The sequence below is a fragment of the Phoenix dactylifera genome, chromosome 2, assembly GCF_051530095.1.
Source record: "Phoenix dactylifera cultivar Ajwa chromosome 2, Ajwa_hap1_PhDact_Kaust_v1.1, whole genome shotgun sequence".
NCBI classification, from domain to species: Eukaryota; Viridiplantae; Streptophyta; class Magnoliopsida; order Arecales; family Arecaceae; genus Phoenix; species Phoenix dactylifera.
The window spans coordinates 46,779,295-46,804,862 of NC_143191.1; the positions used below are offsets into that span (position 1 = coordinate 46,779,295).

Genomic DNA, 25,568 nt, shown 5'->3' on the forward strand with positions numbered 1-25,568 from the left:
AGGTAGGACTCATCTGCCACCTTATAATAAATTTTGGTAGATAACAGTCAGGCAAATTCAAGTGCATGAATGAGGCATAAAGGTTTCTTTTGATGTTTATGATATCTAATTGTTGTTCATCTTGTCAAACTTCCATATCCTATGCATCAATGAACACATAAGCATATGGTGACTGACTGTGCTTTAAAGAATATCCTTTGTAGCTCATTAGCTAGTAAAAACTTTAAAATCATATGGGTGATACTTGAGAATTTGCTTGCTTGAAAAATCATCAATTTCATGCAATTTCCTGATATCTTTTCGGATTGCCAGCTACTGCTGTTACCCTTTTCTGAATAAAAAGACTGCTGTTAAATTAATAGTGCAGAGTCCATTTTGCAGCATAGATGAAAACTTGTCATTCTGTTCTGTTTAAGAGATTTCAGTGACTTGCACATCCTGGGATAGTTACAAGCATTCAGCCAAGTCCTGGCGGTCACACCACACTTCTTCAGACCTAGGTACTTTACCTTGGAAGAGAGTACTTAACAGCAAGAAATTGACCTGCTTGTGAAATCAGGGATGTTAGAAAGCAAGGAATCAATCTACCATCGTACATACTACTGGAAAAAAACAAGCTTGGTTGGGTTGCCTTAAAACACAAGAAGGAAAAAAAAAAAAGATGCTTAAGATGTTATTTGCTATCTTTGCACTAACATAGTTATGGCTATTCTTTGCACTAAAAATCTTACATCTTGTCTGATATATATCTTCTCATTGGCAGCAAACAACTCGTGTAAAGGGCTCCAAGACTTTAATTTCAGCTTGTATGAGCTACTAGATAGTATTTCTTTCTATCCTGAACCAATTTATCTGCATATATTTCCAGCATGTCTTAATATTAAGTGATTTACCCTATACTCATTTGCATATGGAACGTACCACATATAATTTCAACTGGTAACCTGCAAGGTAGTGACTGTACTCATATCGAAAGGTTGTCGTTAGGCACCATCTGGTAACCTGCAAAAGCAGAATTTAACTAATTCCAGGAACTGAATTCTCAAGTATGTCTTTGCAGTGTTATTCCCTCACAAAAAAAAATAATTTTTGCACTGATATTTCATCAAGATGTCCAGTAGAAGTACTTTACTTAATTTAAGGAGTTTCATGTTTCAATGTCAATGACTGCATCAAAAAATCTGCGAAGGATGCGGAGAATATTCTAGTTAAAATAGTTGAGATTGGTTTAGGACAGGACTTGCCGGAAATGTCAAACCTGCTTGGATCCAAATATTGATTCTTTTTTGTGCATACCAGGTAACAATATGCTCCGAGGGAGACGATTTAGAGATGTGGAGTTCCAGCATTCTCAGGTGGGATCTACTTCTGATCAGTCCCTACAGTCCCAGCAGCCATGTGAGCATTAGCAGCACGAGTCAGGATCTCAGCGCAAGCCTCCTGCTGATTGCCCAGAGGATGAGCTCCGGATCCAGGGTAATTCGATTTAAAGTTCATATTTTATGTTCATATTTGTCTTCAACTTTTTAAGACATATTTTATTTAATTTTAATAGATGGACAAGGGACGGTGAGGACGAGACGGGGACCCACTCAAGCAAAGGATGTGTGGAAGCTTCCTCCGGGTGAGAAGATCATTATCCGATGCAACGAATTGGGGCAGCCCATCAATAGAGCTGGAAGTCTTCTATCAAGCTTTTTAGGATCGGTTGCACGCAAGGGTCAGCTGTGTCCGCTCAACTATACGAAGTGGAATGACATGCTTCCTTCGTATAAGGTTGAGCTTCTTAGACTTATACAGGTAATGAATTGAATTTGTTCTTTTTAATTTGACCCCTCCTGTGTGTTAATTTGCTTACTACCATAATATTACTTTTGAGGTTCTATATTATTATAACATTCTGTATCTTGTTGTAGGGTAAGTTTGTACTCCCTCCAGAGAGCCATGATTGGGTGCTAAAGTCCCTCAACCGCAAATGGAAAGAATATAAAGCAAAATTGAAGACGGACTTCAAGCACGAAGGTATGACAGAGGAGGAGGTTGCTCGTGTGACTTCTCCTGATGTATACCCTCAGCAGTGGAGGGAGCTTGTTCATTACTGATTTTCTGAAAGAGGACAGGTCACGTATATTGTTTCAATATTTTATATTATATTTATTATTAATATAGATTGCGAATATATACATTGAATCATATTATACTGTGTGCTTTTATTTTGGCAGACATATTCTAATATTGGCAGAGCTGCACGAGCATCTCAAGCAGTTCCTCATATTTCAGGCTCGAAGAGTTATGCGAGACGTAGAAATGAATTCGTAAGTTCTTTTGAAACTATTTGATATTTTACTAACATATAGCACGTATCATGATATATAGTTTGCCAATATACTTTCCGTATGTGTAGATGGTAGAGCATGGAAGGGAGCCTGGTGAGGTAGAGTTTTATAAGATGACCCACACTCACCGAGATGGCAGCTTTGTTCGGGACGAGTCGAGAGATATAGTTGTATGTATTCATTTTTTATTTGTTCAGAATTTTCTTATTAATTTTACTTCTTTTAAAATATTAATGTGACTTTTTTTTTCTTGAGAGAGATATAGGAAAGAGCTACAACTCTTGTTTCAGAGCGCGTCGGGGAGTCATCATCATCCGACGCGGCCAGTCGCGTCGAGGCTCAGGTCTATGCTGAATTGATGGGCCCAGAACGCTATGGTCGCGTGAGGGGTTACGGTGTCGGAGTTACCCCCACTCAGCTGTCTGCAGTGAGCCGATATACCCAAGATGCCAGACAAGGTACTAGCACTGCGGAGGTTTGTAGTTTGAAGACAGAGATGGCACAGATAAAGCAGTCATATGAGACAAGGATAGAGGAGATGAGGCAGAGTCATATGAATGATATGGCGGAGTTGAAACAAAGCCAAGAGTTGAAGATACAATCTTTGCAGGACCAGCTTGACCATATTTCATCCTTTTTGCAGAGATTTGCTCCTCCGGTACATAACTAAATCTATTTGAATATTTTATGTAATTATAATGTATTCTTGTATGAGCGTGATGACTTTCGTATTTTTAGTTTCTAAAATATTTTTTTTTCTTGTAGGTTGATGATACTTCATCTACTCGTAGAGATGATGATGTCGACCCTTGATACATATTGTAGATTGTGTACTTAGGAATTTGACTTATATGTTTTTAAAATTTTGGAGATTCCTTTGATTAATCTTGTATGATGATCATGAGATCTTTTTTGAGCAACATGATAAGTAGAATCTATCAAAACCTATGTGCCTTCTTCCGCTTTCCTTCATTGTTAGAATGGAATGCAACATCCATTCATTTGCTTTTCTAATTAATTGCTGTGAGTTCATTTTGAATCAAATTTTATTCTATGAGCAGGTCACTTGACAGCTAGGAGTGATGTCTACAGCTTCGGGGTTGTCCTTCTTGAGCTCTTAACAGGACGCCGGTCTGTGGACAAGATATTCTATATTTTCTGATTGTATCAATCTTTTTTCTGAATGGAACAGGCATGGAGGCAGGGCTTATGCTTTGTGATTGCCAGCTTGTCCCAGGATCACTACAGATTGGCATTTATGGACGACTTTGTAAGTACGGATCACTTGATACCATTTTCAAATTAGGAATTTGTTTGTCCTCTGTTATTTTTTTTAGAGTAAATTCTGAGCACTCATCTTTTTCATGTCTTCATTCTTTTTTATCTGGGGTGTTACAGGAACCTTCTAGTCATGTGGCTGATTCTACTAAATCTGACAATGACAATGATGAGGTTGCAGCCATGGCAAAGTCCTTAAAGGTGTGGTGCCTTTGTTCCTGGCAACCTTCATCTAGTAATTATATTAATGTTTGTGATATTACTCTGGTAGTAGTAAGCATTAGGATGTGCTCAATTTTATATCCCAATCTTTGCTGGAAAGCCAGATTATAAGAAAGCATAACAAAAAAAGCAGTCCATTCAAACCAAGAGCATAGCATCAATTGTATTGCCTGATGTAGGCCCAGTAATTGTGCCACTATGGGATCGAATATTTGAATTATGACTAATCTTCATTGAGATTTTTTAGGGGAAAAAACATCATTTTAAACATGTACCTTCATTACAGAAAAGGTTCTGGGTTTTTGACATTTTCATTTTTTGGATGCGCTGGGGCACATATTGTCATATATTTAAACTACAATGAGCTAAATTTTGGCATGCTTATCATATGATGTGTTTCACATACTTTCTATTGCAGAAGAAGGCAAAGGAGTTTAAGCAGCAGGAAGCCCATGAAAATGTCAATGCTGAGTCATATATTGTCAATGCAGAAAATGCGCGTTCTAAAAAGAAGCTGAAATCTTCCAAGTCTAATTAATCAAAGGCCAGTTTCAATCACTTGGAGAGAGGGGACAGGATTGCTTTTTTCCTTTGATTTCATTTATTGAAACAAAAGCACTGTAAGTCCTTTCCAGAATCTGGTAATACTGTCAAATGAGTGATGCTTTGCCCTCTTTCTGGAGCTTATATATGACATGGGGCTTTGTAGGTGTTTTTATCTTATAAACCGAAAGGAGTAGAAGTGAAAGCTCAATTTTCAGGTTGGCTGCTCTGCGACGCGATGATCCTAGTACTTTTGTTTTGAGCAACTGCTTCATACCGTCATGGTGTTAAGAACCAACCAACAATTATATGCTGTCTTGTAACACATCAGTTTTGAGGGTGTCAAAATCAGTTGAACAGGTCAGACTGTTTTTAGCCTTTGTACATTGCAAAGACTGCAATGCTGATGAGGGTTATTAATAGGAACTGGCAATTGACAGGTTACTGGTTTGACCGGGGGAAAACACATGGTAGATTGTGTACTTAGGAATTTGACTTGTATGTTTTTAGAATGTTTTTGAAGTACAATGTAATCAAATATGATAATATGAATGTAATCAAAATTCTTGTTTGTGACTCATATTTTGTTATATATGTGATTCAGTGTATTTGTTTCTATTGTTTTGTAAGAATTTAATGTACACAGAGTATTTAAAAATTACTTTTACAATTTTTTTTTTAAAAAAAATTTAATGCCGACGCTTATAAGCGTGGCATGCCTTTAACGACGCTTTTAAGCATCGGCCTAAACCCGTAGTAACCAACCCTTCTCCCCGACGTTTATAAGCGTCGGAGTATGATAGAAGAAACGACGCTTAAAAGCGTCGGGAAAAGCAAGCCTTTAACGACGCATTTAAGCGTCGGCCTAAACCCGTAGTAACCAACCCTTCTCCTCGGAGTCTGATAGAAGAAACGACGCATAAAAGCGTCGGGAAAAGCATCCTTTAACGACGCTTATAAGCGTCGGAGTATGATAAAAGAAACGACGCTTAAAAGCGTCGGCATAGACCAACGACGCTTTTTTGACGCGTCGGGTTAAACCCGACCCACGCCCACCTGCCCGACGTCGGAGCCACGCTTTGCGAAGCGTGGGCTGGGAATTCGCCGACGCTTATAAGCGTCGGTAGAGACAAAAAAAAGCGCCGGGAGTTATTCCTTCTTTTGTAGTGATAGAGACATCCTGTAAAGTCAGAAAACAATATATCACGGAGAGCCGTGGGCAGTGAGGACTTCATAATTGTTCGCCATATTTAAATAATTTGTAGATTTTATTTTTTGAGGAAAAAAATTATTAACTTGTATATTTGTATATTAACTGCAAAAGATTAATTTATAAGATTTGTAAATTATGTGCAACTTATTCAGGAAATATTTATGCATCATGTATTTATGCTTGTACCTGTATACTTTCCTTGTCCCATTTTTGAGACTTCTCATCACATTTTCGCATGTACTAAACTACGCTAATCGGTATATAGTTGCTCGTAATGCTATAATTATTAACTCTTCAAAATTCTTCGCCTTCTTAGACCATTTTACAATGAATAATTGAAATATTTTTTTCTCAATCTCGCATAAAACAGGATTATTACACAGAAATTTGCCATTCAGGAACTGGCCTATCAAGTGGAATCCCCAAAACATGTGGTCCACATGACAATAGTTATGTGCTTAAATTTGTGTCTCAGTTAGTTATTCATTGTTTATAAATGGAAGACAAGAAAATCTCATTACTAAAGTTCTCTTGCTCGGCATAATTAAGATAAATAGATAACTAAGTCACACCTTTTGCTCTTTCTGATTATGATTTTTTTTTTCCTTTGATAAATGAGCCTCTAAAAATTAGATATGCGGTTTCTCTTACATACCCTTTTTCTTTTACATGCAGATGCCAACTGATTTAGTTGGTAAAGCTATTAGACTGGGACATCCAACGACTTAGGTATGAATCCCACTAGATAACCCCTTTCTCTTACATATCCTAGGGATAATGAATCCCACTAGATAACCCCTTTCTCTTACATATCCTAGGGATAATGTTATGCAGTTTAAGGTAAAACACGATCCAGACTAAAATCATAACACAACAAATACCTCCAACATCATTGCAACTACAGTAATAATAATTAAAAAACTCTCAGCACCTATCTAGATCAAAATCTTTTTTTTTTTTGATGAAAGATCATAAAAAAAAAACCCAACAGTTTCCGGGCACGCCCAAGTGATAGTTTATGCCGACGCATTTTTGCGTCGGCGAAACGATCGTACGCTGACGTTTTAATAAGCGTCGGAAAATTTTTGATTTTGCCGGCGTTTTTATGTAGCGTCTGTAAAAACTTTTTTCATTCAGGTATTGCCGACGCTTTTTCTAGCGTCGGCCGGATATTTACCGACGCTTATTAGCATCGGTAAAAACTCTAAAAAACACCGGTAAAAGATACTATTCCTGTAGTGAAAGTCGCCTCTTCCAAATAGAGCATGCACCAATTGCTTACTCTGTGCCTTGGTCAATCCGATAAATCGTTCATTAGCATAAATCTCGAGATGATTCTGATTAAATTCATACAACATCATACGAGGGCACTATTTCCTCCAACTACCTCACCCTTAGCCGTGTGACGTGTCGTGGAAAAGGTTCGCTTGGACACTCCTTGCGAAAGATCTGAGATATGGCTCGTTCTTGCACCGGTCTTTGGCAAAGGACGTTGTGTCTGCATCCTGGCTTCAGAGGAGTGCGCAAGAGGCTCTTTGAATTTTTCCAATATGTTGAAACTTGAAAGGTCCAAATTCATCCATTGCTTTAGCTGACGAGGCTCGGATTCGTGCCGGTGCGTCAACCCAATGCGGTTGCTTCGGCGCCGGGCAACCGAATGGCGAGAAAAAAAATGTGGACGAGGAAAGAGTCGTGAGCTAAAACAAATCTTGAATTGACGGCCATCCGGCACGCAGCGAGGTCTGGTGGAAATTTCTCAGATTATGACTAAAATTAGATGCTTCAGATTTGAGGAATTTGGTTGCATTCGGATTCTCCGCGACCAAATTGTTTCTGCATGTTGGATATATGGCAGGTTTTGATAGGCTAAAGAACCTGAGAGGTATTCCTTTTCCATTTCTGAGACTGCCCAACACTATTGCATTAAGATCATTAAATTGGATGAGTTCTAGATCGCATTGCCTATGAAAATTTTCCCACAAGGGCATGAGCCCTGTACCATGTGTGAGCGCCATGGGACTTGCTAAAAAACTCTGTGCTGCTTTCCTCACTTAGGTCTTGTGAGCTACCAACGGCCTTGAGAGATGCTGGCAGCAAAACCCGGTTGGTGATGGTAAAAGCCTGGAGAATGAGGCCCGGGGAATGTCGACCGTCCTGCACATAGAGAAAGAAGGAGAACAACGGAGGTTGCCGGAGCTGATTCGGCCAAGGTGCCTTCAATGCTTAAGTTAGATAGGACTTTAAGGAACAACAGAAAAGATAAGTGAGGATGATAATGTTATTTTGATGATTAACACAACCATTGAGGCCATATCAAATTAGAAATGCAAATTAACTCGATACATCATTGATAAATGGCACACCCTTGATACACTCATGATACATTAGGACTATATGGTCAAAACCACTCTCAAGAATTGATAAACGAGATAAAATTTGTAATAGAGAATAGCAGAAAGCTTAAGAATCCATTTTGGCAAAGTTTCACGTTAAAAATACCTAAAAGGGCAATTCGGTAATTTCAACTATTAAGGGTATGAAACTCTATTGTGCCTTGCATCGTAATTTGCTTGAAATATCATATTGTTGTTTCAATGTGCATAACTAACCTTCAAAGTGCAGAAAAACATGGTTAGAGTCGACCCCAATTAGTTTGGAGTCACCCCGATACATTTGGCACGCCTTGAAACGAAGTGGCACGCCTTTGGAACACTTGGCACAAAGTAGGAGTCGACCCTAGAAGAGGTGGAGTCGATCCCGGCATATCAAGAAACATTCTGGCACATTCTAGCACTTATGGCACGGATGAACAGTACTTGGGTCGACCCAAGTGAAAGTTGAGTCGACCCCATCCTCAAGCCTCAAGAAAACAAGTCTGGAATCCCTGAGAGGGTCGACCCTAACTGAACTTGAGTAGACCCAACCTTGGGTCGACCCAACCTTGAGTCGACCCAACCTTGAGTCGACCCTAGAAAAAGTTGAGTCGACCCCAGATTGAAATGTCAATCAAACAAGTCTCTGGAATCCCTGAGAGGGTCGACCCAAGTGAAAATTGAGTCGACCCAACTGATCCTTGAGTCGACCTAAAAAGAGTTGAGTCGACCCAAGTGAAGGAAGGCTGAAATACAAGGTTCTTGATTTTCTGAGAGGGCCGACCCAAGAAAAGCTTGAGTTGACCCAAGTCTGATGAACAGTGGTTTGGGTCGACCCAAGAAAAGTTTGGGACGACCCAAGCACGGGCAGAAGTGTTGCCCAAGGTGACAATCCAAGAGGGGGGGGGGGGGTGAATTGGTTTCTTCTCAATTTTGGTATTTTAAAAGCTTTCTTAATTAAGTGCGGTGGTTGCTTTCTTTAGATTATTTGAATGAGTTAAACTAGAACAGAGATGGAAGATAATGCAAGAATAAATATAAACACAAGCACAACACAAACACAACAATATATAGTGGTTCGGTGCTCTCCTTAGCACCTACATCCACTCCCCAAGCGACCCCTTGGGAATTCACTATAATCTCGCGGATTACAGTTGGATTGTTTTCCGGGCTCACAATCCAAAAACCTTTGTTGGTTTTACGGGCTCACCAACGAACCTATACACTTTGGTTTTCCGGGTTCACCAAAAACCTTTGTTGGTTTTGCGGGCTCACCAACGAACCTTTACACTTTGGTTTTCCGGGTTCACCAAAAACCTTTGTTGGTTTTACGGGTTCACCAACGAACCTTTACAAATAGTTCGACAAACAAAAAGAAAGATTCAAACTCCTAAATGAGCAAATGAAACAATATTAACTACAAAGAAGAGTTAGAAAATATTTATCGCTTTGAAGTGGCTTCTCTCTTCTTTGTCAAGGATGCTTCACTCTTCAAGGGAGGATGGAGCTCTTGATGCCTCTTTGAATCTGCTCAATCCCTTTCTTTGATTCTTGAATGAAGCTCTTGATGAAGAAGATTAGGGCACTTTTGTTTTCTTGTGTACTCTTTGATATTCCTTGCAAAAGTTATTCTATCTGATGAATAGTGCCCCTTTAAATAGCTTCCCACATCCTTTGGTCAAGCCCCAATGGTTAGATTTGAAAAACTAGCCGTTACTGACCTTGGGAAGGACAAAAAGTACATCTGCAGAACTAGCCGTTATGCTTCAGCCCGTGTTTGGGTCGGCTCAACCTGTCCTTGGGTCGACCCAACTTTCACTTGGGTCGACTCAAACATTCCTTGGGTCGACCCTCTCAGAAAACACAGAAACTTGAATTTCAGCCTTCCTTCCCATGGGTCGACCCAACCATTCTTTGGGTCGACTCAAAGTTCACTTGGGTCGACTCAACTTCTTCTTGGGTCGACCCTCTCAGTAATTCCAGAGAACCATTTTCTGTCTGCCTTTCTGTCTTGCCTTTGGGTCGACCCTCTCAGGATTTGGGTCGACTCAAGCTTGGGTCGACTCAACCACTGTTTGGGTCGACCCTCTCAGTAAATCCAGAGAACATATTTCTTTCATGTTTTGAGGTTCTTGAAGTTTGGGTCGACTCATGCTTACCTTGGGTCGACCCAACTCACTGTTCATCTGTGGCAATTTTGCAGAAGTGTGCCAAATGACTTCTTGATGTGCCGGGGTCGACCCAATCATCCTTTGGGTCGACTCAATCTACACTTTGCTGCATCTCAAGGTTAGATTCATTCAAATGAACAAAGCCATGTATCTATTATCAATTCATACAAATATACTGAGAGTAATGAATTTATAAATGAAGTATCAATTTAACTTATAATATACTCTAGATAATTGCTTGTTAATCATCAAAATAACACTATCATCCTCAATCTCCCCCTTTTTGATGATTACAAAATAAAGAGTATAAGCCTATTGATACTTGTCTTTAAAAACAGTTTATAAAAGGGTTTAAATTGCTGAATTTCAGCTTTTCATATATAAGAATGAAATCTCCCCCTATATCATTCAAATGTTGCCAATTTGACTTTTTGAATTGCTCCCCCTTTCATTTATAATTCATTAGCGATGAAACTTCAAAAATTTGAGATAAACTATGAGTTTCAGGTTATGTATCGGGGTGCGAGAGGTGCGTGCCAAATTCTGAAATTATATGTGCCAAATTATGAAATTTGATAGAAATTTTTGATTTAATCAATTTCATTGTTACAAATTGCTCCCCCTTAGATATATAAGCTTTCTTATATGATTTTTAATTTGTTTGCCCAATTATTTCTCTTTTCTTGCATAAATTCTTATTTCTTTTTCTCTACTTCTCCTTTCTTTAACTTTCTTTACTTTTGCTCTTTCTTTACTTGCTCTAAAGATATCTTTACTTCTCCCCTAAGATCTTTACTTCTCCTAAAATTAATACTCTTTCTTTACTTCTCAAATTAAATACTCTTTCTTTTCTTCTCCCCCTTTTTGTTATCATCAAAAAGATACATGGGAAAGATGTAATAAACAACAAACTTCAATCTTCATTGATCAAAATAGGAACATTTTCATACATTCATGTCCAAAAACAAAAACAGATACAATGTTCCTTAATCAAGATTTAAGATACATGATAAACACAAAATACATATGAGAACTAGATACATATCCTAGGCTCTAAACAAGATCGTGAGACTCTCCCGAATCGCTTGGCTACGACTCTCTTGGGTCCCATTTCTCCAAGATCTTGAAGTAATCTACTGTTTGGAGATGATTGGAGAAGATGTGAGAGTGGGGAATAGGATTTTCGAAAGAGGACAAAGGGTAAATAGTGCCCTAGAAGCTCACGGGTCCCCCTTTTAACAGTGGGGTCCCGACGTTGGGTCGACTCAAGAATTTTCTTGGGTCGACTCAACGTTGGGTCGACCCTATTCTGGGTTGGGTCGACCCAAGTTCAGAAATTTTTTCTTTCTCTTCCTTTTCGCTTCAAATAATTTTTCTTGCTTCCAATCCTTACAAATTCTTTCTGGGACAATGTTACATGAGTAAGGAATCTATAGATTACAAGTTTGACTCATGTTTCATGGGTTTTTAGAAATGGGAGGAATGTATCATGAGACTGCTTGCTCCCTTTTATATCTCTTCAATAAAAAGGATCACATATGCCTAATTTCCTCCTTAGCGTGCAGACTCTAACTTCACTCAAGGGTTTTGTGAATATGTGAGCTAATTGTTTTTCAGTACATATATGCTCAATACATATGTTTCCATTTTGCACATGATCCCTAATAAAATGATATCTTATTTTTATGTGTTTGGCTTTAGAAATGAGACATTTAAGATGTGAGCCAAAAGAAATCTCTAAATGTAGATTCTAAAGATATATTTTTTTTTAAATCAAGTGTAGATGGAATCTTTTTCAAGTTATTTCAAGGAGTATTAAGAATAATATTCAAAGAATAAGTTATTTCAAGCAATCTAATTAATTTTCAGAGTATAGTATAAGAGCAAATAAAGATCAAAACTTATATACTCGAAAAACATAAGATTATGTTGAATCCTTAATTCTTAATGACTTCAAAGTTCTTTCATGATATAAAAGTATTGGGGCATAGATACCAAAACATGAATTTATGCAGTGTAGGATACATAAGATTCAAGACTTTGAAAGTTCTTTTAGAGCTCTCTTAAAAACTTTCTTTTATTCCTTTAAAGATCATAGCATCAAAATCAATTAAAATGAATTGGCTCAGGATTGAAACACTAAAGTGCAAGCCAATAAGAACTCATAAGTAGATTCCAAGATAAATTTTCGAAACTAAGACAGATGGAATCCTTTTCAATTAAATTTTCAGAAATAAATGATTTACCGATGAATACAGATGGAAATCCAACTTTCAAAAGATATTCAATGAAGCACAAAGTTTAGTACCACTTTACATTTAGTATTCTTTGTCTCATCTTTAGATGCGAATTTATACGATTAAGTTCTATATGATCTCTCACTCTGAAATTTTCTTTCTTTCCCTTAATTAATCATTCCATTTGAGAGTTTAGAGTTTGAAGATAATTTTCAATAAAGAGATTGAGTATTTAAAGCTCCCCCTCAAAAGATGCATTTTCTTTCAAACCTTTTTTTTTTTGTTCTTCTATAATATCAAGAATGTAGAGTGATCTAGAATTTTTCAAAATTTATAGCAATCACTCTTTTTAATCTTTCAAGAATAAATTATATTTCCTCTGATTTTTTTTTGAATATGTATGGAAATATTAATCAAAAAATAATTCTTTTGAAGCTCAAATTTCTTTCAAAAGTAATTACATTTTCTTTCCTATAAGAATTATTGAAGTGAGTTGAAATATTTTAAGCTTTAGGATCATTAACTCTCTTCTTAAGAATATTTTTTTTTTTAATGATAGAAGCATTTAATTATGCAGGAGTGTATATTCAAAATATTAATTTCTTAGTCATAGTTTTTCAGCAATGTATATATGAAGCACCATAAATCTTTTTAATATCAAAATAATATCATATGTTTAGAACCATTTATTTGCAATCAAAATCATTGAAAAACACATCATTTAGACCAATTTCAGTACACTTATAAGATAAAAAATGATATGTTTCAGATGCGTATCGGAGCAAACAACCAAGGTATCCAAAGTAATTCTATTTGTCTTAAACCGTAGTTTTCATCCAGAAATCATATTGAGTTATTCCCCAAAATGATGCAATCATTGAAGCATATAATGAAAGTTACAAAAATACGACAGTAGAAATATTTTAAATTAAGTTTAAGCCTTCATTACAAAATCAGATTCTGAATTTCATAAAAATTTTTAAAGAAGCTTTCAAGATTATAATTTGAGATATGCATCTTCTACGTTGTAGCTCATCTTAAATTAATAAGATTGAAAACACATATTTCAAAAATATTAGAGCACATTCAGAATCTTTGTAATTCATATTGAATTTTGGTACAAATTGGAGGACATTATGTATTAATGTTAGGCAAATTAAAAGATAAATTAGCATCAATATATTCTGCCTAATTTGCAAATTCGGATTATTCTTTTCTTTTATTTTTCAGATGATATTTATTAAAATAGAAGTATCCTTTTCTTCTTCTTTTTATAAATATATTCAACTTTCAGATTTCAAAGATGATCATGAACGACAAATCTAAAATTTCTTTCAAAAATATTTTTAGAAAAATTCTTATGTAATTTTTTTTTCAAACATTCAAGCATTGGAACCAATTTAATAAGAAATTTTGTTTTTGATCAAGAGAGTACAAAAGAAATCCAAAATATCATTGATGAGTATAGAATACAAGTAAAAACAATTTTCATTAGGCTTTGGAACACAAATTATTTCGAAGTCAAAGGTGAAGCAAAAACTTGTATACAAAGTTAAAGCCTATTCCAAATTATGAGCGTCATAAAAAGAAAAATAAATTTGCTGTTGGTAGAAATATGTTTCAATCAAATTATTCAAGCATGGAGCATTTCAAACTGAATATTGAAAACATATAATTCAAAGTATGCAAAACATAACAAGCATGTCATGGATCAAAATCAATTCTTTTCAAATAAAATTTCCTTTATTTAAATACAATTTAGCACTGATTTTATCCTTAAGGTGTGTTTTCAAGTGATTGAAACTTCATTTGATTTTTCACAACCTTCTTATATATTTTTATTTATTTATCATTCATTCCCCAAATTTTTAATTTCTTTCTTTAACCATTCAATGAACATTTTGATTATCTTCATTTATTTTTCGGTTTTACTTTTCTATGCTCTATATTCTATTTGCTCCCTATCCGGTGGAGTTGGAAGGGGCACGAGGTACTACCACTAGCCTCCCTCTTGTGCCGTCCCTAATATGCCCTACACCGAATAGTTGGGTCAAATAGTGCCGGGTACTACCACTAGCCTCCCCATTGGCACCATCCCTATGATGAGCAAAATAGAAAGGTTAAACCGTTTTCTTTAACAACAAGATATTCACTCCAAACTCTCCCTATTTAAATATAATAAATTACGAATTTTATTCCTTCCAAAAGAATGCTCACACAAGTCTCACAAATATGCTGAATATATTATGCTTGCTCTGCTTTTTCTTAAGATTAAAGTATTTACTTAGCTTTTACTTCTCCCGAACAATGTTCATTTTCTTTTTCTTTATATCTCTCTCTTTTTGTTATTTTCAAGTCATTACATGAAAGAGCAGAATAATAAAAAAATAATCTAATATGCTGCATATAAATATATATCATGTAAACAGCATTTCATTATGCCCAATAATTCATAGCTTATCACAAGTTATTCTGAATTAGAGATTTGAGGCATACACTTGTGTATTTCATGGTTATGCATTATACACGCAAGAGTATATTTCAATTTAGGCAAACCATGAAACAAATTTCAAAAGCATAAGTTAGTCAAAATATATGTAGACATGATATCAAGAAATTAGTAATTAAGGACTTTAATCATGCCACAATATGACTTTGCTCAACTGATTTATAAGAGAGATATATGAAATTACCGATTCATTCTGTATTCTTTAAGTCAAATACTTAATAGATTTCTCATGTATAAACTTTTGGCTGAAGAAAGTTCTCTCTTTTGTTTGCATATGAATGTTTATTGTACCTTACGTGGAGGTGTCCTTCAAGTTGAAATCTCTCATTTCTTGCTTATAGATCCTGCATCATTAGTAGAATCTTTTTCCTTTCTTGAAGGCAAGTCATTAGGTTGTCCAAGATACAAGAATATTCATACACCATATTTCATAACTATATGACTTGACATAAGATATGACAATGATTGAATTTGAGTCACTCTACTCAAGAGATTGCCTAAATATAAGCAAGCACAAGTCACTTGAACTAAAGAGATAATTTTATTAAATAATATGGTTCAAGGACACCCATGTGAGGCAATAGGAAGATTTATCAAAGTCAAACCAATTTCTTATTTTCAGAAGCAGTTTAGCTTAGATTCTATTTGCTTAAGATAATTATCAATAAGATATACCAGTTAAGTTTTAATCAAATTATCTTAAATAGTTGTTTCTATCAAAATTCTGGTTATGATTCGGCTTTCAATACAAATAATCTTGTTTCAGAGAGATAGGCAATTTTCTTTTAGATTAATTAAGATTTTACATTTGACTTATGGGAGATGGTTCAAAGGAATTAATATTCATACTTTTAGAATATTTTTATGCTCAGATTAAACATGACGTGTTAACATTAATCAGTAGAATTTGAGATAATTTTATGTAAGGATATTAATCATTCAATCAAGGATACAATGATTATACTAAATGAAACACTTTAAAGATCAGATTTATTAATCTTAGATTTTTAGAATAGTCTTGAGAATTACTTATAAAGAAAAAACAATCCATTGTTATAAAACTTTTTAGTAGAATTCCCATTATGATCACGACACATTAATCATTTATGATTGAAACATATGATGCATACATGCGACTTATAGAGTAAATCATAATATATTTCAAATAATCACATAAGGAATGAGTGATATAATGATAAATTATACTCATACCTTCACAAATAATGAAATAAGATTTCATAAGTATTATGCTCAATAAAGTTTTAACATGAAGGTATGAAATCAGCATCAAGTGTTTATACTAGAGAGGGAATTTAGATTTTGTAAACTTGAAGAAGAAGGTTATATATATATATCCATTCATTATTTTCTTATCATGATGCAAGCACTAGAAAGTTTCATGCTAAAATCGTTGAGATAAGATTTAACATATAAGGCATTTAAAAACTTTGATGTAGAGAGTATCGTAATTTCATAAAAAGATAATTTCAATACATGAAGTAGAATGTTAAACCTTATACTAGATTTAATGAATAAATTGAGACTTATCTTTAATTATGTGTCAACGCACCCATTTGTATGAAAATTTCATTTATTCCATGGGTAGCTTGGCACACCTACATCTACACCCTCATGTTTTCATTTTGGGTACCCAAGCTTGCTTGGGTCCTTGAGGGTTAGTGCATATGGTTCCTTTTGGAATCCAAATCTGTTTAATCGTAATAACTTTACCATTTGATTTATTCGTATTAGAACCATAGGTAAAGTTTTTATGCCCAATCTTTTTATGTTTGAAATAAGTTATCTTATTTGATGGTTTGCTTGGCGAATTGATAACCTTTTTCTTTAGGGATTTATTATTGAGCAAAGGAATCCAGCCAAGTCTTGATTTATCAAAAACAGCATGTTGGCTTTCAAACATCGTTTTTACTCTTTCTGAACTTACAGTGAATTTGTTAATAAAAGATTTCAATTGGTTAACTTCTTCACTTAAGTTTCGATTTTCTTTAATTAAATTCTGATTTTTCTAAATCAATTCTTCCGAATTTAATCTTAAGCGTTCATTCTCAAAATTTAATTTGTCTTTCATTTCAGCGGAAGAATTTCTTTCTTCTGACATTTCCAGATTTAGCTTTTTAAGATTTTTATTTTTCGTAGCTAATTTTCTACATTCACCATACAAATCATGAAAAGCATTTAATAGTTCATCATAAGAGAATTCTTCCTGAAATTCATTAGGTGTGAAATCAGATTCAGATTTTACCTTATCTTCTTGTGCCATAAGGCATAAGTTAGTTACCTCTTGTAGTTCTTTGGAGCTAGTATCATTATTGTTGCTCCTCACTTTCATTTTCTTGCTTGACTCTTCCTTGGTCAAGGCTTTCTTGCTTTTTATCTCTTTCTTCCTTTCTTCTTGCTTCCTCTTCTTCTTTGTCTTTAGGAAGCTTTTGAATTTTTCGGTGTTTGGGTATGGGTCCTTGTTTTCATCACCGAATTCTTCATTTGTTGTTCTTTCTTCCGGATTGGGAGATTCAACATCTTTTTCTGCAGGCTCACTGTTAGTGTGTAATTGAAGCACATGTGAGCTAATCTAAATTTTGTCATAAATATTTTCTAAAGTATCCCAGATTTCCTTAGCAGATAAGCATGCAGAGATTTTATTAAATTCAGTTTCATGGATAGCACAATATAGTATGTTCATAGCATTAGCATTCAATTGTGCTAAGTCTTTTTCATTAATAGTGTGAGAGAGTGAGTGAGGGCCTCTAGTAACAATGTACCATAATCCATAGTCTAAAGCTTGAATGAATATCTTCATCCTAGCTTTTCAGTATGTGTAGTTTGTGCCATTAAATAGAGGTGGTCTATTTGTGGATTGCCCCTCACTCATAGAACATCCCACTTGGGTTGTCATGATCTTTAACTCTTGATTGTGAGATCAATGAGTACTATTGGAGCACCTTGCTCTGATACCACTTGTTGCCCAAGGTGACAATCCAAGAGGGGGGGGGGGGGGGGGGGTGAATTGGTTTCTTCTCAATTTTGGTGTTTTAAAAGCTTTCTTAATTAAGTGCGGTGGTTGCTTTCTTTAGATTATTTGAATGAGTTAAACTAGAACAGAGATGGAAGATAATGCAAGAATAAATGTAAACACAAGCACAACACAAACACAACAATATATAGTGGTTCGGTGCTCTCCTTAGCACCTACGTCCACTCCCCAAGCGACCCCTTGGGAATTCACTATAATCTCGCGGATTACAGTTGGATTATTTTCCGGGCTCACAATCCAAAAACCTTTGTTGGTTTTACGGGCTCACCAACGAACCTATACACTTTGGTTTTCCGGGTTCACCAAAAACCTTTGTTGGTTTTGCGGGCTCACCAACGAACCTTTATACTTTGGTTTTCCGGGTTCACCAAAAACCTTTGTTGGTTTTACGGGTTCACCAACGAACCTTTACAAATAGTTCGACAAACAAAAAGAAAGATTCAAACTCCTAAATGAGCAAATGAAACAATATTAACTACAAAGAAGAGTTAGAAAATATTTATCGCTTTGAAGTGGCTTCTCTCTTCTTTGTCAAGGATGCTTCACTCTTCAAGGGAGGATGGAGCTCTTGATGCCTCTTTGAATCTGTTCAATCCCTTTCTTTGATTCTTGAATGAAGCTCTTGATGAAGAAGATTAGGGCACTTTTGTTTTCTTGTGTACTCTTTGATATTCCTTGCAAAAGTTATTCTATCTGATGAATAGTGCCCCTTTAAATAGCTTCCCACATCCTTTGGTCAAGCCCCAATGGTTAGATTTGAAAAACTAGCCGTTACTGACCTTGGGAAGGACAAAAAGTACATCTGCAGAACTAGCCGTTATGCTTCAGCCCGTGTTTGGGTCGGCTCAACCTGTCCTTGGGTCGACCCAACTTTCACTTGGGTCGACTCAAACATTCCTTGGGTCGACCCTCTCAGAAAACACAGAAACTTGAATTTCAGCCTTCCTTCCCATGGGTCGACCCAACCATTCTTTGGGTCGACTCAAAGTTCACTTGGGTCGACTCAACTTCTTCTTGGGTCGACCCTCTCAGTAATTCCAGAGAACCATTTTCTGTCTGCCTTTCTGTCTTGCCTTTGGGTCGACCCTCTCAGGGTTTGGGTCGACTCAAGCTTGGGTCGACTCAACCACTGTTTGGGTCGACCCTCTCAGTAAATCCAGAGAACATATTTCTTTCATGTTTTGAGGTTCTTGAAGTTTGGGTCGACTCATGCTTACCTTGGGTCGACCCAACTCACTGTTCATCTGTGCCAATTTTGCAGAAGTGTGCCAAATGACTTCTTGATGTGCCGGGGTCGACCCAATCATCCTTTGGGTCGACTCAATCTACACTTTGCTGCATCTCAAGGTTAGATTCATTCAAATGAACAAAGCCATGTATCTATTATCAATTCATACAAATATACTGAGAGTAATGAATTTATAAATGAAGTATCAATTTAACTTATAATATACTCTAGATAATTGCTTGTTAATCATCAAAATAACACTATCATCCTCAAGAAGCATAACGGCTAGTTGTGCAGAAGTGCTTTTTGAACTCCCAACGGCAATAAACGGCTAGTTCTTCAATCCAACGGTCAGAAATGACTATTTGGAGGTTGGAGAAGTATTTAAGAGGGAGTATTCATCAGAGGAAGCAAGCTTTGGAAAATACATCAAGTGCATTCAAGAGAAAACCCTAGCAAGGCAAGCTTCATTCAATTGCTTCATTCAAAGAGCCAAAAAAAAGTGGTTGAGCAGATTCCAAGAGACATTAAGAGCTCCACCAACCCTTAAAGAGTGAAACAATCTTGACAAAGAAGAGAAGAGCCTTATTAAAGGGATAACTATATTCTAAACTCTTCTTTGTAGCTCATAATTGTTTTATTTGCTCTTTTAGGAGCTTTCATTCTTTACTTATTACTCTTGTTGTAAGGTTTGTTGGTAAGCCCGTAAAACCAACATTGTTAGGTTGTTGGTAAGCCCGTAAAACCAACGTAGGTTGTTGGTAAGCCCGTAAAACCAACGTAGGTTGTTGGTGAACCCGTAAAACCAATTGTGAAGGTTCGTTGGTGAGCCCGTAAAACCAACATAGGTTCTTGGTGATTCCGGAAAACCAAAGTGTAAAGATTTTTGGATTGTGAGCCCGAAAAACAATCCAACTGTAATCCGCGGGATTATAGTGAATTCCCAAGGGGTCGCTTGGGGAGTGGATGTAGGTGCTTAGGAGAGCACCGAACCACTATATTTCTTGTGTGTTTGCATTGTGTATTGTTTTACTTTACTACAATTACTTACTCATCAATTAACTCGATTAAGGAATCAAAAAGTTAGAAAAACCAATTCACCACCCCCTCTTGGCTTGTCACCTTGGGCAACAAGTGGTATCAGAGCAGGTGCTCTATAATTCCTTGCCTTTTTGATTTTGACCTAACCGTCAAAGAGCCAAAGATCATGACAACTCAAATAGATAGTTTTCTAGGAGAGAGACAGTTAATTGATCGACTTCCACTATTTAATGGCATAAACTACACACATTGGAAAGCACGCATGCGCATTTTCATTCAAGCACATGACTATGATTTATGGAGTATCATAGTCAACGGGCTACACACAAACACTAATCATGATAAGAAAATGGCTCAGCAAAATGCAAAAGCCATGAATATTCTATGTTGTGTATTAGATGATAGTGAACTTAATAGCATATCTTTTTGCATAACTGCTAAGAAAATTTGGAATATGCTTGAAGGTAAATATGAATGCACTAACATTTTTAGTGAATCTGAAACTAGCTCTGAAGAAGAAGAGCAGCAAACTGAAATTAAAAATCCTTGCTTTATGGCACATGAAGATAAGGTATGTATTGGAACACAAAGTGATTTCTCATTCCAAGATAAAGTACATGATGAAACTCAATCTGATTTTACATTTGATGAACTTCATGATGCTTTTTCTGATCTATACTTAGAATATAAGAAGCTTAGTTTAAAGAATAAAAAGCTAAAGTAGAAAAATCTATCTCTTGCTGAAAGCTATGATATAATTCAGAAAAATAATAAATTACTTTCAGAAGACAATGAAAGGTTAACTAAAGAAGTTAACAAATTTAAGCCTATAGTTGAAAAATTTACTATCAGCTCTGAAAAGCTGAACTTAATGATAAATAATCAAAGAGCTGAATTTGAAAAGGATGGATTAGGATATCAATCTTGGTACACACAAAAATCTCTTAATGACATGTGTGTTAAATCCTCCACTATCTATCCTAAAACAGATTCTAATTTATCTGATGAACCTAATAGGCAAAAACAGAAAATTGTAAGTTTATCTACTTCTCATGTTAAATCTATATTTGTTAAATTTAACAAGATGATGCAGAAATTCACTCCTTGTAATCCTAAAATCTGCAAGCCTATGGACAAAATAGCTATTAAGAAAATATGGGTTCCAAAAGGAACAATAATAGCTAACCTACAAGGACCCAAAAGAGCTTGGGTTCCTAAGTTGAAAATCTGAATATTTTCTGTAAGTGTGTCTAGCACTCAAGGCTCCAACAAAAGATGTTAATTTAGACATTGGGTGCTCTAGACATATATTAAAGAATGAAACTTAAAATATACTTGAGAAAAGTAATTAAAATGAAAAGAATAATGAAATTAGTAATCCTTGCATCTCATCATTCTCTTTGCCTTAGTATCTGATTAAAATATGAATTGCAGGTATTAATCAATTTTGTGATATAGGTAATATTTTTAAAAATATAATCAAATCACTTCATTTTATAGTATGCTTTACTTACTGTTGGATAAGTTGCTAAATGATTAATCAATTTATTAAGAATAACTCTATGAATTCTCTATATGCTTGATTGAGAGTTTTTATCCATGGCATTATCTTCTATTAATTATAAACATAAGAATGTCTACTTGGTATATTTTTAAATATATGCATTAAGAATACCAAGATTAAAGAGACTAGACTGGCATATAAAATCAACTCATACTAGTATGGACTTAATCTCAAAAGACCTTGTCATTGGTTCACTTAGATTATTTTTTGCAAGGTCAAAGTTTGCTATGTATGTCATCTAGAAAAACAAACTAGAATCATTTCTAAATCTAAAAATATTGTTTTCACCTTTTAGCCTTTGAAAATTCTTCATAAGAACTTATTTGGATCTCTAGGATTATGAACCTAGGAGATAAACTTTTTGATGTTGTAATTATGGATAATTTCTCGAAGCTAACATTGGTTTGGTTCTTGGCACTTAAATTGAAATATTTTCTGCATTAGCACAAACTTACAAAAGGTTTCAAATGAAAAAAAAAGGTTTGCAAACTGTGAAAGTATCATGGCACAGTTTTGAAAACCAATTTGTCAATAAGGTTTGCACAGAAAATGGTATTGAATACAATTATTTTTGCACCAAGAATACTATTGCATATAGGGGTTATAAAAATATAAAAATAGAACCTTTGTTGTGTAAGGACAATGCTTTGTGATAGCAGTTGATTAATACTATCATCACAGCTTGTCATATTATAAGGTTTCTTTTAAATCTATTTTTAAAGAAAATCCCATGTGAACTCATGAAAAACTGAAAATCAAATGGTGCATACCTTCATATTTTTCAGTTATACATATTATGTTCTTAAGAATGAAATATATGCCAAATCTGATAAAACAAGTGTTTCTTTGGATATTACTCTTTAAGCAATGCATATAGAATATTCAATGAAAAGATACTAGTTGTAGAAATATCAATTTATATTATTCTTATTAAAACTAGATCTTTTATTGAGAATATAGTTTATCATTTTGATTCTATGTAACAATCTGAATTTTGATAGAAACAATTGTTTAAGATAATTTGATTAAAACTTAGCTAGCATGTCTCATTGATAATTATTTTAAGCAAATAGAATCTAAGCTAAATTGATTCTGAAAACAAAAAAAATTGATTTGATCTTGATGAATCTTCCTATTGCCTCACATGCTTGTCCTTGAACCATTTTGGTTCATGAAACTATCTCTTTAGTTCAAGTGATATGTGCTTACTTATATTTAGGCAATCTCTTGAGTAAAGTGGCTCAATTTTCAATTATTGTCATATCTTATGTTGAGTCATCTAGTTAAGAAATATGTTGTATGAATGTTTTGTATCTTGAAGAAACTAATGATTTTCCTTCAAGAAAGAAAAGGATTTTGTTAATAATGCAGGATCCTTGAGCAAGAAAATGAGAGATGTCAACTTGAAGGACACCTTCATGTAAGATACAATAAACATTCACATGCAAACAAAAAAGGGGACATTTTTCAGCCAAACGTTTACACATAAGAAATCTAGTAGGTATTTGACTTGAAGAATGCAGAATGAATCGATAATTTTAAATACTTCTCTCATAAATTAGTTGAGCAAAGTCAATAACTTAAATCTTATTGTGGCATGATTAAAGTATTTAATTATTAATTTTTTGATATCATGTCTATATATGTATTGATTGACTTATGCTTTTAGAAATTGTTTCATGATCTGTCCAAACTAAAATATATCTTTGTCTATATCATAACCATGAAATACACAAGTTTATGCTTAAAATTTTGACTTAAAATAACTTGTGAGGAGCTATGAATGCTTGAGCATAATTAGATTATTTTTCTTATTCTACTCTTTCATATAAATTACTTGAAATAATAAAAAGAAAGAGAGATAAAGAAAAGAAAATGAATATTATTTAAGAAAAGTATAAGCTAAGTAAAAGCAAATACTCCAATTTTAAGAAAAGGCAAAACAAAGATAATATATTCGGCATATTTGTGAGACTTGTGTGAGCATTCTTTTGGAAAAGATAAAATCAGTGCTAAATTGTATTTAAATAGGGGGAACTTTATATTGAAAAGAATTGATTTTAATCCTTGACATGCTTGCTCTTAATGTTTTAATATATGATGTTATGACTTAATGCATATTATGTTTTGCATGTGACATGATGTTTTGAATTATGTGTTTTCAATATTCAAATAACAAAGATCTTTTCTAAATATAATTTGTAATGCTTCATGCCTAGATAATTTGATTGAAATATGTTGTTATCAACAACAAAATCATTTTGTTTTAGTAAATATATTCTGAAAAATAAAAGAAAATAATAATCTAAATTTGCAAATTAGGTAGAATGAATTATTTCTGAGTTATCCTTTATCTTGCCTAACATTGGTACATAATAAATTGCTCCAATTTGTACCAAAATTTAATATTAACTACAAAGATTCTGAATGTGCTCTGATGTGCTTGAAATATGTATTTTCAATCTTAATAACTTAAGATGAGCTACAATGTAGAAGATACATATCTCAAATTATAAATTTTGAAAGCCTCCTTGAAAACTTTTATGAAATTCAGAATATGACCTAGTGAAAAAGTTTAAACTCCATATAAAATGCTTATATCTTTACATTTTTGTAATTTTTATTATATGCTTCAAAGATTGCATCATGCTGGAGAATAATTTACTATGATTCTTAGATAAAAACTACAGCTTAAGAAAAATAGAATTAATTTTGATACCTTGATTGTTTGCTCCGATACGCATCTGAAACATATCATTTTTTATCTTATAAGTGTACTGAAATTAGTCTAAATGATGTATTTTTCAATGATCTTGATTGCAAACAAATGGTTCTAAACATATGATGTTATTTTGATATTAAAAAGTTTTATGGTGCTTCATATATACATTGCTGAAAAACTATGACTAAGAAATTAATATTTTGAATATACACTCCTGCATAGTTAAATGCTTCTATCATTAAAAATAAAAGCTATTTTTAAGAAGAGAGTTAATGATCCTAAAGATTAAAATATTTCAACTCACTTCAATAATTCTTATAGAAAAGAAAATGTAATTACTTTTGAAAGAAATTTGAACTTCAAAAGAATTATTTTCTGATTAATATTTCCATACATATTCAAAAAAAATTAGAGAAAATATATTTTATTCTTGAAAGATTAAAAAGAGTGATTGCTATAAATTTTGAAAAATTTTGGATCACTCTACATTCTTGATATTATAGAAGAATAAAAAAAAAAGTTTGAAAGAAAATGCATCTTTTGAGGGGGAGCTTTAAATACTCAATCTCTTTATTGAAAATTATCTTCAAATCTAAACTCTCAAATGGAATGATTAATTAAGGAAGAAAAAAAAAATTTCAGAGGGAGAGATCATATAGAACTTAATCGTATAAATTCGCATCTAAAGATGAGACAAAGAATACTAAATGTAAAGTGGTATTAAACTTTGTGCTTCATTGAATATCTTTTGAAAGTTGGATTTCCATCTATATTCATCAGTAAATCATTTATTTCTGAAAATTAATTGAAAAGGATTCCATCTGTCTTAGTATCGAAAATTTATCTTGGAATCTACTCATGAGTTTTTATTGGCTTGCACTTTAGTGTTTCAATCTTGAGCCAATTTATTTTAATTGATTTTGATGCTATGATCTTTAAAGGAGTAAAAGAAAGTCTTTAAGAGAGCTTTAAAAGAACTTTCAAAGCCCTGAATTTTATGTATCCTACATTGCATAAATTCATGTTTTGGTATCTATGCCTTAATACTTTTATATCATGAAAGAACTTTGAAGTCATTAAG

At 34.2% G+C, this 25,568-nt stretch overlaps 1 protein-coding gene and 1 long non-coding RNA gene across 2 annotated transcripts; both read left to right on the forward strand.

Moving 5' to 3' along the window:
* The first annotated feature begins 2,625 nt into the window (after positions 1-2,625).
* LOC148714859 (uncharacterized) lies at positions 2,626-4,396 on the forward strand. Its single transcript, XM_089929101.1, has 4 exons — positions 2,626-2,994; positions 3,529-3,606; positions 3,735-3,815; positions 4,255-4,396. The coding sequence occupies exons 1-4, from the start codon at positions 2,695-2,697 to the stop codon at positions 4,372-4,374; spliced, it is 579 nt and encodes a 192-aa protein (XP_089785227.1). The 5' UTR covers positions 2,626-2,694; the 3' UTR covers positions 4,375-4,396.
* Positions 4,397-4,437: 41 nt separating this feature from the next.
* On the forward strand, positions 4,438-4,959 carry LOC148714860 (uncharacterized). The gene is made up of 3 exons (XR_015975945.2): positions 4,438-4,456; positions 4,546-4,739; positions 4,820-4,959. It is a non-coding gene; the product is annotated as an uncharacterized LOC148714860 (long non-coding RNA).
* The last annotated feature ends 20,609 nt before the right edge of the window (positions 4,960-25,568 follow it).

Coding starts and splice junctions, on each gene's coding strand:
- LOC148714859 (XM_089929101.1), top strand. CDS start 2,695: ATGGGCCCAGAACGCTATGGTCGCGTGAGGGGTTACGGTGTCGGAGTT. Junction 2,995..3,528: donor TGCAGAGATTTGCTCCTCCG/GTACATAACTAA, acceptor TGAATGGAACAG/GCATGGAGGCAGGGCTTATG. Junction 3,607..3,734: donor TGGCATTTATGGACGACTTT/GTAAGTACGGAT, acceptor GGGGTGTTACAG/GAACCTTCTAGTCATGTGGC.